The sequence below is a fragment of the Mustela erminea genome, chromosome 4 (genome assembly GCF_009829155.1).
Source record: "Mustela erminea isolate mMusErm1 chromosome 4, mMusErm1.Pri, whole genome shotgun sequence".
NCBI lineage: Eukaryota > Metazoa > Chordata > Mammalia > Carnivora > Mustelidae > Mustela > Mustela erminea.
In genome coordinates, this window is record NC_045617.1 from 81,446,981 (window position 1) to 81,461,611 (window position 14,631).

General features: G+C 34.4%; 1 protein-coding gene across 3 annotated transcripts in view; it reads left to right on the plus strand.

The window, feature by feature from the left end:
• The window catches only part of CEP85L (centrosomal protein 85 like), a 174,299-nt gene that overhangs the window by 108,426 nt on the left and 51,242 nt on the right, over nt 1-14,631 (plus strand). For all 3 annotated transcript variants that reach the window (XM_032339692.1, XM_032339690.1, XM_032339691.1), the window contains one exon: nt 6,037-6,154. In XM_032339692.1, coding sequence (XP_032195583.1) covers nt 6,037-6,154 — 118 coding nt within the window. The remainder of the gene's footprint in view (nt 1-6,036; nt 6,155-14,631) is intronic.

Sequence of the window (14,631 nt, forward strand, 5' to 3'; positions counted from 1 at the left end):
TAGTCAATGAATGCTTGCATTGTGTGTTGTATGTATTATATATTGTACTCTTACAGCAAATCAGAGAAAAGAAAATGTTAAGAAAACCATAAGGAAGCAAAAATACATTTCATAGTATTATACTGTATTTATTGGAAAAATTTGCATGTAAGTGGATCTATGCAGTTCAAACCTATGTTGTTCTAAGAATCGTGTGTATTCTGTTTCAGTCCCATCTACTGTACTGCAATTCAGTTTTAACACTAAATACCCTAAGTTAGCATCAGACTCCACACCTTTAAGGGCACATAGTCTCCAACAAGACTGTGTAACTTCTGATGCCAGTTTGAAGGTGGCATTTCCAGGTCAACCACACTTCTAAGCAACTAACTACAAATCTGGCTAGTTCCCAGAATTTTTATTGGAGTTTCATTGTGTAGGCATGATTGATCAGATCATTGGCCACATGATTGAACTCAGTCTCCAGCCTCCTTCTTTCCCTGGTGGTTGGATTGGCTCAAAGTCACAAGGCTCTAGTTCTGTGGTTGGCTTTCTGGTGAACAGTCCCCATCCTAAAGTTTGTATCTAGGGCCCACGAGTCATCTCTTAGCATAAACGCATGTGTCTTTCAGGGGGTCATGAATAACAAACACTCCCAAAGATTTAGAGTCTACTTCCCAGGAACCAAGAACAAAGGCTGTTTCTTTATTATTCTTTATTATTGATTCTTCATTATTTGCAGAATCTTAAGATTTGTAGATAAATGTATAAGAATCCTTTTAATATACCTTGAGAATATTTTGAGGCTAAGGCACTTAACTTTGTTTGGCAGGCCCACCATTTCTCATGTCTTTTTTTTTTTTTTTAAGATTTTATTTATTTATTTGACAGAGAGAAATCACAAGTAGATGGAGAGGCAGGCAGAGAGAGAGAGAGGGAAGCAGGCTCCCTGCTGAGCAGAGAGCCTGATGCGGGCCTCGATCCCAGGACCCTGAGATCATGACCTGAGCCGAAGGCAGAGGCTTTAACCCACTGAGCCACCCAGGCGCCCACCATTTCTCATGTCTTTTTCTTAAGTAGGGAAGAGGAAGGAAGGAAAGGAGGAAAGACAGTGATTTAAATGTTTAACTTAAGAAGGCCAGTAAAGGAATAGTTAATGTAAAAGAGAACAAAGGAAATAATAAAACTAAGGGCAGAAATTAATCAAATGGTTAAATCTCTGGTTCTGCTAATTAAGGAAAAAGAGAAAGACTCAAAATATTAGGAATAAAAAGTGATGTAATTATAGAAATTATAGAATTATAGAAAGCAGTTTTAAATCATTGGTATAAACGTGTGTCAGTAAATCTGAACACATAAAAGAAAATGAATAATTTTAAAGGAATAACAAAATTGACTTAAAAAGAAATGGAAAACTTGCATAAATGTTCAAGAAATATAATAAGATGACGTTAACTAGACTTACTGAGGAGATCATTTCACAATATATACACATCAGTATGTTATATACAATCATTGTTATACACCTGAACCTAATACAATGTTATATGTCAATTATACTTCACTTAAGAAAAATAATCAGCAATTATAAGTCTTCTAGATCTAAATTGATTTTAGGAGTAAGCTTTGAAGAACTGTATCATTATATTTATTTATTTATATTTTAAGAATTTATTTATTTGACAGACAGTCACAAGTAGGCAGAGGGAGAGGGGGGAAGCAGGCTCCCTGCTGAGCCAAGGGAGCTCAATCCCAGGACCTCATCTGAGATCATGACCCGAGCTGAAGGCAGAGGCTTTTTAACCCACTGAGCCACCCAGGCACCCCTGTATCATTATATTTAAAGTTTTGTTTTTTGTTTTTGTAGCTAGCATGAAGTTGAGTCTTTATTTTTATCCATTCTGACAGTGTCTGCTTTTTAATTGGGCTATTTAGACCATTTACATTTTGTGATTATTGATACGTTTGATTTTAAATCTCCTGTCCTGCTGTTTGTTTTCTAATTGTCTCATCTGTATTGTTCCCCTTTTTTCCTCTTGAATTGGTTGAGTATTTTTTAAATTCCCTTTATGTCCTTTGTTGGCTTTATTAGTTATAACTCTTTATTGGGTTATAATAGTGGTTGCTGTAGAGTTTATAATATACATCTTTTTTTAAACAGATTTTATTTATTTATTTATTTGTTAGCGAGAGAGAGAGAGAGAGAGAGAGAGAGAGAGAGCGCGCGCATGAGTGAACACAAGCAGGGGGAGTGGCAGGCAGAGGAGAAGCAGGCTCCCCACAGAGCAAGTGGCCCGATGTTGAATTCGATCCCAGGATCCTGGGATCATGACCAGAGCAGACACTTAACCAACTGTATAATATACATCTTTAAAGTGCAGTAGTCTACCCTAAGCAGTACTATATTACTATACTGCTACATGTGCAATGTAAGAATCTTATGAAAATATGCTTCTAGTTTTCCTCTCCCAGTCTGTGAGCTATTTTGTCATACATTTTACTTCTACACTCTATAAACCCCACAGTACTTTGTGGCTTTGTTGGTTTGTTTGCTTTACACAGTCCATTATCTTTTAAAGAGATTTAAATAATAAGAATGGTAATGTATTTGCTCATGTAGTTATCATTTTGGGTGCTCTTCTTCCTTTTGTGTAGGTCCACTTTTTCATTTGGTATTTTCCTTTTACCTGGAGGTGTTCCTTTATCATTTCTTGTAGTTGAAGTCTGCTGTGATAGATTCTTTCAGCTTTTAAGTTTTCAAAAAAACCTGTTTTTACCTCTGTCTTTGATACTTTCATTAGATGAATGATTCTAGGTTGATAGTTGTTATTTTGCTCCAAGTTTATCTTGGGTAAAAAAATACTCTAGATTGATAACTTTTAAATTTTAATACTTTAATGTAATACTTTAAAATACTTTACTGTCTTCTTTGCATTGTTTCAGATGAGACATCTGCTATTTTGTTTAGCTTTGTCTCTCTGAATGAATTTATCCTTTGTTCTCTGACTACTTTTAGGATTTTCTCTTTATCACTGATGTTAAGCTATTTGATTAAGATGATCCTTGGTTTAGTTTTCTTCATGTTACTTATGCTTGGGGTTTTCTCATCTTCTTAGATCTAGGGGTATATAGTTCTCATTAAGTTTGGAAACATTGGCCAGTTTTCTACAAAATATTTTTCTTGTCCCTCCCCCCCACTTTAGGGATTCTAATTACAGTATGTTCAGTCTCTTAAATCCCACAGCTCACTGATGCACTTGAGTTTTTTTCTATTTGTCTTTTTTTTCTCTATTTCCTTTTGGATAGTTTTTATTGCTGTCTTAGAATTCACTAACCTTCCCCTGCAAATTGTAATCTGCTTTTAATCCCATTCAAGATAATACTTTTGTTTTCTTTTTTTTTTCCCAAAGATTTTATTTATTTGACAGAGAGAGGGATCACAAATAGAGAGAGAGGCAGGCAGAGAAAGAGGGGGAAGCAGGCTCCCTGCTGAGCAGAGAGCCCAATGCGGGGCTCAATCCCAGGACCCTGGGATAATGACCCAAGCCAGAGGCAGAGACTTTAACCCACTGATCCACTCAGGCACTCCTATTTATGTTTTCTATGTTTTTATTTAACATAATTGATCTAGTTTTTTGAACATATAAAAACAGTTCTAATAACCAATTTAGACTCTTTGTCTGTTAATTATCACCTATGTCAGTTCTGGTTCACTTTCAGTTGACTAGTTTTTCTTTTTAGGTTATATTTTCCTGCTTCTTTGCATGCCTGGTAATTTTTGATGAAGTACCAGACATTATGAATTTTAGCTTTTTTTTGGATGTCACATATTTTTGTATTTCTGAACTTTGTTCTGCAGTCACAATTGACCTTTGTTGAAAATTGCTGCTAAATGATGCCCTGTGAATTAGGAAGTTTTCCACATGGCATTTGAAAACAGGTGCAGTTCTAGGCCCCAAGTAAGAAAGCCTCAGGTGCTGTTCCTTCTAATCTTTTTGGTTGACCACCATTCCCACACATGTGCACTTTAAGTAGTTTTCCTCATGTGTTTATTCATTATCACTCCACTGAATAGTCAGGATGACTGCACTGTGAACTCTAATTGTCTTCATTTTTCCAGTACCCGAGCTTTGTCCTTTCAGCTCAGAGAGGGCTCTTTACCTGTGTTGAGTGGGACCTGAAGCTGGAGGCTCTGGCAGTCATAGAGCTCATTTGTTGCCCATCTCCCAGAAGTCTCTGTTCCTAAATAACTAATGTCCAGTGTTTTGAGAGTCGTTGCTTCCTGTATTTCGTTCTGTTTTGTAGTTGTGTCAGGCAGAAGGGCACAACTGGTTTCTGTTACTCTGTATTGGCCAGAAGAGGACATTTAGTTTTCTTTTGTAAAGCTTTAAATTCTTTGAAAAGTGTCATGATTAATCTCTCATAATTTATCTATTAACTATTTGAGGTTTTCTATGTGAATTTTCTTAAAGGATAGTGTACATAAAACATTAAGTGGTTCTGAGTAGAATAAGCTTTTTGATACAGTCTGAAACATACAACCTAACTTGCTCCAAAAGTTACTTTGTAAGTAATTTTAGCAAATACCAAGCTATTTGTTTACCCATGTACCTTTTCTTAAAAGCTCTTTCTTCCTCATAATCTTATTATGAGACTAGTTATTAAAGATGAGCTCTTAACCTGGTGCCTGGTACCTAACAGTTTTCAAATAATAGTTGACCCTGAGCAACCCAGGTTTGAACTGCATGGGTCCACTTACATACAAATGGACTTTTTCCAAAAATGCAGTACTGTAAGTATATTTTCTGTTCCTTATGATTTTCTTAATAACATTTTCTCTAGCTTTATTGTAAGAATACAGTATTTAATACATAAAGTATACAAAAGTTGTGTTAGTCAACTGTTCACATTACTGGTAAGGCTTCCAGTCAACAGGTTATAAGTAGTTAAATTTGGGGAGTCAAATATATGCCGATTTTCAACTGTGTGGCAGTGCAGGGAGTCAGGGGTCAGTGCCTGTAAACCCCACACTGTTGAAATGTCAGCTGTATAAAGGATGTATAAACACAGAAGTTAAGTAACTTGATTAAAGTAAGCAATAAGCTGTTGAAGAAAGATTTGAACTGTATGGTGTCTGTTTCTAACACAAAGTTATGTTAAAGTGAAATGTCTATCATATGATCTCCCTGATAAGAGGAAGTAGAGATGCAACATGGGGGGCTTGGGGGTTAGGAAAAGAATAAATGAAACAAGATGGGATCGGGAGGGAGACAAACCATCAGAGACTCTTAATCTCACAAAACAAACTGAGGGTTGCTGGGGGGGGGTAGAGGGAGGGAGAGGGTGGTGGGGTTATGGACATTGGGGAGGGTATTGTATTGCTATGGTGAGTGCTGTGAAGTGTGTAAACCTGGCAATTCCCAGACCTGTACCCCTGGGGCTAAAAATACATTATATGTTTATTTAAAAAATTTAAAAAAATTTAAAAAAAAAAGTGAAATGTCTAAGCTGTCCAAATCTAAATCTGTCACCAAGTGAATTCTCTGTCATTGGTGATGCCTATGTGTAGCCTGTGTAACCTAGGATGTTGTTGAGAAGATACAGGCACAGAATAGCAGTTGGGCAAGATGATGTTCATGAAAATATCTTTCATTTCTGACAGTGAGATTCTGAGTAATGTCAGTGTTAAACAGAATTTATATGAATGAAAATAATGGATTTTAAGGTAAAGGAATTCCAAACTGAGGACATAACATTTATTATATTAGGTAACAAGAAGAAAGCAAGCAAATGTGACTTTGTTATTATGTAAGAAGATTATTCTACTAAGATTATATTTTATATAATGCCAGAAGTATTCTACATTATAAATAAACTTCTTCTATGTTCCACATAATTCATGGTACTGTGGTTTTGAAAAATTCCCTATTATGAATTTTAAGGTTGATAATACTTTTAATTCTTACATCAAACTATTAGAAAACTTAAAATTCTGCTTTTAATGCTCTCTTAAAAAAGCATATTCTTTATAATGTCACCTCAATTTATGTTTTGCAGGCAGAAACAACAAATTACGCACCTACATGAGAGGATAAGGGATAATGAATTACGGGCACAACATGCCATGTTGGGACATTATGTAAACTGCGAAGATTCTTATGTGGCTGGTTTGCAGGTATGATAGAGAATTTTGTAGTTGTTGTTTTATTAGTAAAGCATATGTTGATTATATAATTAGCTTTTACAAGGATCTTTTTTAATTAATCCATTCACATGATTCAGATTTATATACATAATAAAAGATGTCCAAGAACTGTTTTCCAAATGTCCAGTTTATATTCCCTCCCCACACATGTAAGGAATTACTATTACCAGTTTCTAATGTATCTTTCCAGAATTAAGGTATGTTATTAGCAGATATAAATGTATTTTTTCCCTATCCTCACAAAAAGAATCAAGATATATACATTATTCAGTGCCTTGCTTTTTCCCTTTACATTACATAAAATTATTTAAAATACAGTGATTAAAAAAGCAAAAACAGACTCATAAGTACAGAGAACAAACTGATGGTTGCCCAGGGGAATGGGCAGAATGGGTGAAGGGGAGTGGAAGTACAGGCTTCCTGTTAATGAGTGAATAAGTCATGGGAGATAAAAGGTACAGGATAGGGAATCTAGTCAGTGGTATTGTAATAGTGTTGTACGATGACCGATGGCAGCTACACATGTGAGCACAGTATAACATGTAGACTTGTTGAGTCACGGTTTTGTACACCTGAAACTAATGTAGTGTGAGTCAACTATAATTCAGTTAAACAAATACAGTGGTTATTTTTATATCTTTATAAAGATAACATCCCTTTCTTTTCTTTTATAGCTGATTGATTTCCTGTTGTGTGGAGATAGCATAATTTATTCATCTTATCCCTACTAGTCAGAATTTAGGTTGTTTCTAATTTGGGGCTACTGTAAATAATGTGAAGAATAACCTTTTGTAAATACTGTTTTGCTTATATGCAAGTACTTTTGTAAGTTAAATTCTCAAGTGAAATTTATAGGTGTTGTATGAGTCGGTCATTTTTATTGTTATTATCAAATTGCTACTGTGTTACCAAACTGTGAGATGTTTACCCTTCTCTTACGTAAGGTAGGGTAGGGAGTTCTCACCATAGTTTTTAAAAAATTTAAAATTGTATAAGATACATATAAAATCTACCATCTTAACCATTTTTCCCCCATCTTAACCATTTTTAAATACATAGTTCAGGGGTGTCAGATACATTTACAGTGCTGTGCAGCCATCAGCACCATCCATTTCCATACCTCTTTATGTCTTATCAAACTAAAACTTTGTACCCATTAAACACTAACTCCCCACTCACCTCCCCACCCCCTGGCAATACTGTTCTACTTTCATTCTCCATGATTTTGATTACTCTAAAATCTCATGTTAAATAAATCATACAGTATTTGTCTTTTTGTGACTGGCTTTTTTCACTTAATGTAGTTTCTTCAAGGTTCATCCGTGCCATAGTTTGTGAGAATTTTCTTCCTTTTTAAGGCTGAATAATATTCCATTATAGCCATGTTTTGTTTTATTCATTCCTCTCTTGATAGGCACTTTGTTCGCATCCACATTTTTTAAAGATTTTTTTATTTATTTGAGAGAGACCATGAGCATAAGCAGGGGGAAAGGCAAAGAGGGAAAGGGAAGAGCAGACTCCCTTCTGACTGGGGAGCCCAGTGCAGAGACCGATCCCAGGACCCCAAGATCATGACCTGAACCAAGGCAGATGCCTGATTGACTGAGCCACCCAGGTGCCCATTTGCTTCTACATATTAGCTGTAGTGAATAACGCTGTTGTGGACATTTTTAATATTTATTTGAATATGGGTATATCTCTTGCTGGCCCTGCTTTCAATTTTTTGGAATATATATCAAAAAGTGAAATTGCTAGATCATATAGTAATTCTATTTTTAATTTTTTGAGGAAGCACCTTACTGTTTTCCACAGTGGCTGTACCATTTTGGATTTCCACCAGTAGTGTACAAGGGTTCTCGTTTCTCCACATTGTCACCAATACTTGTTACTTTTTGATTTTTGATAGTAGCCATCCCAGTGGATATGAGGTGGCATTTCATTGTAGTTTTGGTTTGCATTTTCTTAATGATTAATGATATGAGCATCTTTTTATGGCTTATTGGCTATTTGTATAACTTCTTAGAGAAAATATCTTTTCAAGTTCTTTGCCCATTTTTGAATTGGTTGCTTGTTTTTTAAAAGCTGTTGAGTTTTAAAAATTCTCTACATTCTAGATAGTAACCCTTTATTAAATATATGATTTGTAAGTATTTTTTCCCATTCTATTGATTGTTTTCTCTGTTGGTAGTGTCTTTTCATGCACAAAATTTTTAATGTTTCAAGTCCAGTTTGTTTACGTTTTCTTTTATTGTCTGCGCCTTTGGTGTCACATCCAAGAACTCATTGACAAATTCAGTGTCTTGAAGCTTTTGCCACATGTTTCCTTCGAGGAGTTTTATAGTTTTAGGTCTTATGTTTAGGTCTTTGATCTGTTTTCAGTGAATTTTTCTATTTGTTACTAGGTAAGGGTTCAGCTTCGTTCTTCTGCATGTGGATAATCCTGTTTTCCCAGCAGCATTTGTGGAAAAGACTTCCACATTGAATAGTCTTGGAACCTTGTTAAAAATCATTTTACCAGGTATGCCAGGATTTATTTCTGGACTCTGGATTCTATTCCATTGATCTATATGTGTCTTTTGTTACTCATTACCACACTGTTTTGAAGTCCAGAAGTATGAGTTCCCCAGTTTTGTTCTCTTTCTTAGTATTGTTTAAGCTGTTGTGGTCCGTTGAGATTCTGTATGCATTTTATGGTGTTTTTCTCTTTCTTAAAAAAAAAGTGTTGATGTTGATAGGGATTGCGGTAGATAATTTTGACCTAATATTAACATGTTAACAATATTAAGAACATGGGATGTTTTTCCATTTATTTATGTCTTCATTTTCTTTCAGCAGTATTTTGTTATTTTTATTATACACATCTTTTATCTCCTTGGCTAATTCCTAAGTATTTTATTCTTTTTGATACTTTTGTAAATAGGATTGTTTTCATAATTTCTTTTCCAGAGTGTTCATTGTTAGTACATAGAAATGCAACAGATTTTTGTCTGTTGATTTTGTATCCTAATACTTCATTGAATTTATTCAATAGCTCTATCAGGGTTTTTGTGGAATTTTTGGGATTTTCTACATATAGGATTGTATCATCTGAACAGAGATGATTTCATGTCTTCCGTCCCAATTTAGATGTCTTGTATTTCTTTTCTTTGCCTAATTGCTCTGGCTATAACTTCCAGTATTTTGTTAAATAGTAGTGGTGAAAATGGGTATCCTTGCCTTGTTCCTGATCTTTAGAGGAAAAGTTTCAGTCTTTCACCATTACGTGTAATCTTTGCTGTGGGTTTTTTTCTATATAGCATTATTATTGTGAGGTAGTTTCCTTCTGTTCCTACTTTTTTGTGTTTTAATCACCAAAGGATGTTGAATTTTGTCATGTACTTTTCAACGTCACTTGAGATGATTGTGGGTTTTTTTCCCCCTTTATTCTATTAATGTGGTCTATTACATTGATCAGTTTTGATATGTTGAACCATGCTTGCATTCCAGGAATAAATCCTACTTGGTCATAGATTATAATCCTTTTAATATACTGCTGAATTCAGTTTGTTAATATGTTGAGAATTTTTGCGTCAGAGATATTGGTGTGTAGTTTTCTTTTTAGTGTCTTTGGCTTTGGTATCAAAATAATGCCGTCTTCACAGAATGACTTAGGACATGTAGTTTCTCCTCTTTCAGTGTTTGGAAAAGTTTGAAAGGGATTGGTATTCTTTTTTTACATGTTTGGTAGAATTCACCAGTGAAGCCATCAGGTCCAGGGCTAGGGCTTTGTGTTTGGGGTGGGACGGAGCAGGTGGGGGTGGTGGGCTGTGGAGTGGTGGAGCGGTGGGAGGAGATTTTGATTATTGATTCAATCTCTTAATAGATAGGTCTGCTCAGATTTTCTGTTTCTTCATGATTTAGTCTTGGTAGGTTTTATGTTTTTAGGAAATTGTCCATTGTATCTGGTGTATCCAGTTTGTCGGTGTATAATTAATTGTTCACAGTACTCCTAATCCTTTTTATGTCTATAGAGTTGATAATGTCATTGTTTTCATTTCTGATTTTAGTAATTAGAGTCTTTTCCCTTAGTCCATCTAGGGTAAAGGTTTATCAATTATGCTGAGATTTTTTTCAGAGAACCACATTTTAGTTTCATTAATTTTCTGTCTTTTTATATTCTCTATTTCATTTATCACTGTTTGAATCTTTATTATTTCATTTCTTCTGATAGTTTTGGGTTTAATTTATTCTCTTTCCAGACTTAGGCTATAAAGTTAGGTCACTAATTTGAGATCTTTCTTCTTTTCTTCATATGGCTTTAATATGTTTTCCTCTTGAGTGATATTGAATTTCTTTTTACATATTTAAGTCCCATTCATATTTCTTTTCTGTGAAATGTCATTTCTTATCCACACTTCAGTTTTTTCTGTTAGGTATTGGTTTTTTGCTTATTAATTTTATAAGCCCTGTACATATAAAAGAATTAGCTTTTTGTCTATAGTTGGACTTGAAAATACATTTTCTGAATTTATCATAATATTTTCTTCTATATGTGTCATTCTATTTCTTTTTCCTATATCTGTTATTTTCTACTATGAAGTTTCTCTAATTCTAATGAGTATTTATTTTATAAATAAGTCCTGTCTTCACTAATGAACCCATCTGAGAGAATAGTTACTAAATATCCACTGTCTTAAGTTGTGAGGTCACCAAGGTGAAGAATGGTTCCTACCTTCATTGACCTCAAACAAAGAGGGAGAGGCCATATAGGTAAACATGTATACCCATTTCTTGAAAATTTATGTTCACTCTGGGTGAGGCAATGTCTAGGTACAAGGAATAGAAGTGTGAATGAGGTTGGTTTTGCCACTGAGAGTACAGTCTAATGGGAACACATGGTATATAAGGCCTTATAACAAAATTTATACAACTGAAAAGGTGGCTTTCTCATACTCAATTTTTAAGAATTTTTCTTAAAACTTGTTTATGTGGTTTTCTATATAGACTTTCTGTTTGGCTTGTTTATTTCCAAAACATTAAAAACTATTGGCATTTTTATTGGGATCAAAAGTGAGGATTAATAACTTTATGGCAGTATATATTTCTATTTATGGAAATTGTTTTGTCTTTATTTCTGGAATTTAAAAAAGTCATTTTAAGTGGAACTTTTTTCCTCCGTTAAATTTTCAAACTTGTTTTTTTTTTTAAATTAAAGGAAATATTGAAGACCAACTAATCTTCAGACTTACTTAAGGCAGAAGCATTTAAGAGAAATTCCAGCTTGCTTATCATACTTCAGTCACTAATACATCAGAATACCTCACTGCAGTGTGGTCTCATCTTTTAGTTCTATCTTATGATAGTAAGGCTCTATGGTACTGGGATTAATAGTGTAGTTATTTAACGGTGGTATTTCTGTACTATGTAAGTAGTGTAATTTGCTTTCATAACAGTTTTATAGAATCATGCAGTTTCTCCTTGTAACTTTATTTTTCTGAATAAAGGGTTAGCTTGAATTATACAATTATTATATTATCAAAAATGTGTGTATCTTACTATCCATTTGAAAGCTGAAGAAAATGGTTTTTGACGTAGCATCAGGCCAGTAGAGGGCTCTCCAAGTCAGGCTACAAGGACATATAGAAATAGCTGGCGGGATGTGGGAAAGGGGGCTGCTGAAAATAGTAGAAGGATTTTAAATTATCTAGTTACAATAGTTACAATATTGTTGAGAAATTAGACTTCAAAAGATAGGGGCAATTAATAAAAGGGAATACAAGGAAAACTGCAAGTACTAGATGGGTGTTACAAATATATGAGATGAACTTTTTTTCAATAGATAACTGAAAAACAGCAAGGTTTTAAAAGAACAACAAATATGATAACAAAATACTTAGCAAATAAAAAAATTTTGGGTGTGTGAATAGTGCTTTTTTTTTTTTTCATTGAATAAATCTGACCTGTAATATGTAAATTTAAGGTGTATGCAGACTGGTACTTTTAACACATTTATATAATGTTTACTAACGTAGTAGTATTTATTGCATTAAATAGTTATAGTTTGTATTATTGTTTATATTCATTATACTGTGCATGAAATTTCTGTGGCATATTTACTACTCCCTACAAGTTTATGCCCTTGTATCCTATCACCCTGACCTCCATCTCTGCACCTCTCATCTTTTGGTAACCACCATTTTACTCTCTGGTTTTTACAGGTTTAATTTTTTTAGATTCTACATATAAGTGATATCCTACAGTACTTCTCTTTCTGTGTCTGACTTATATTGCTTAATGTGATGTGCTTAAGGTCAATTCATGCCATTATAAATAGTAGAATATCTTCCTTTTTGTGGCCAGATAATATTCTACCGTATATATGTAACATCATATCTTTTTTATCCACTGATGGGCATATGGGTTTTTCCATATTCTAGCTATTATAAATAATGTTGTGATGGACATGGGAGGGTATGTATCTTGTCAAAATCCTGTTTGTGGGGTGCCTTGGTGGCTCAGTTCATTAAGCACCTGCCTTCTGCTCAGGTCATGATCCTAGAGTCCTGTCCTAGGAGCCAGTCCTGCATCAGGCTCCCTGTTCAATGGGTAGTCTGTTTCTCTCTCTGACCCTCCCTCCTCTTATTCTCTCTCTCTCTCTCTCTGTCTCATTTTCTCTCTCTCTAATAAGTAAATTAAATCTTCACAAAAAGAAACCCTGTTTGCATTTCTTGTGGGAATGTACCCAGAAATGATATTGCTGGTAGATCTATTTTATTGGTCCATAGTGGCTGGACCAATTTACATTCCCACCAGTGCTGTGTAAAAGGTTCCTTTTTCACCGCATCTTTGCCAGCATCTGTAATTTCTTGTCTTCTTGATGATAGTCATTCTAACAGGTGTGACAGGGTAGCTCATTGTAGTTTTGATTTGCATTTTCCTGATGATTAATGATATGGAGCATCTTCCTATGTGTCTGTTAGCCATTTTGATGTTCTCTTTGGAAAAATATTGTTTAGTTCTTTTGCCCATATTTTTTTCTTTTGCCCATTTTTTATTAAAGTAGATTGTTTATTTTTAATTTATTAAATCAAGTTCTTTATATGTTTTGGATGTTAATCCTTTTCTGATATATGGTTTCCTAAAATATTTTCTTATTCTGTAGGTTGTTTATTCATTTTGTTAATTATTAGATCTTCTGTGCAGAGGCATTTGAGTTTGATGTACTTCTGTTTGTTGATTTTTGCTTTTGTTGTTTGTGCTTTTGATGTCATATCCAAAAAACAAGTCATTGCTGAGACCAATATGATGAGTTTTTCCCTGTGTTTTATTCTAGGAGTTTTATGGTGTCAGATCTTTTAAGTCTTCCATCCATTTCAAGTTAATTTTTGTGAGTGGTGTCAGATAGGGACTCGATTTCATGGTTCTGTATGTGTTTCTACAGTTTACCCAGCACATTTGTTATTCCTCTATGTGGTATTCTCTTGTCAAATATACCTTGATTGTATATGCCAGGATTTAATTCTGGGTTCTCTACTCTGTTCCATTGGTTGATGGGTCCTTTTTGTGCCAGTACCATACTGTTTTTATGATTATGGCTTTTTAGTATAGTTTGAAACCCAGAAGCATGATACCTCTGGCTTTAATTTTTTTTCCTTTGTTTCTCAGGATTGCTTTGGCTGTTGGGGTCTTTGTGATTCCACACAAATCTTAGAGTTATTTCTTCAATTTCTGTGAAGAAATTAAATACCAAATGACAATTTTTACCTTGGATGTATGAATAATGTTATTATTTATGCACAGCATTTTATATACACATTTTGGGGCCCATAGCTTATTCATCCTACTTCCATAGCACATTAAAAAAAAAAATTAAAATTTTCATATTCTGTATATTTGAGGTTAAATACGTAAATTTTTGAAATAAAATAACATTTTTATAAACATATTCTTGAGAAATAACTATTTACCTATTAAAAACTTTGAATAGCCTTACAATCAAGATGACCTGAAAAACATCATTAAATCTCATAGGTAGAAAATGAGAACTAGATATTCATCTTAAAATTCACACTTTCTAGATTGTTTTAATAGTAGAATTGCTTGAACTGAAGAGAGATTTGTATTTATAATGCTTTATACCAAGATTTCAACCTGTAGTTAACAGGCCTTCTTGGAAAACAAACAAACAAATAGAATATAAGGGATTTTTTTTTTACCTTTTGTTAAAAACTAAAGGAACTATGGGGCGCCTTGGTGGCTCGTGGGTTAAGCCTCTGCCTTCAGCTTGGGTCATGATCTCAGGGTCCTGGGATCGAGCCCCGCATCGGGCTCTCTGCTCAGCAGGCGACCTGCTTCCTTCTCTCCCTCTGCCTGCCTCTCCCTCTTTGTGATCTCTCTCTCTCTGTGTCAAATAAATAAAAAAAAACACAAAACATAAAAACCAAAGGAGCTCCTCGATGGCTTAGTCG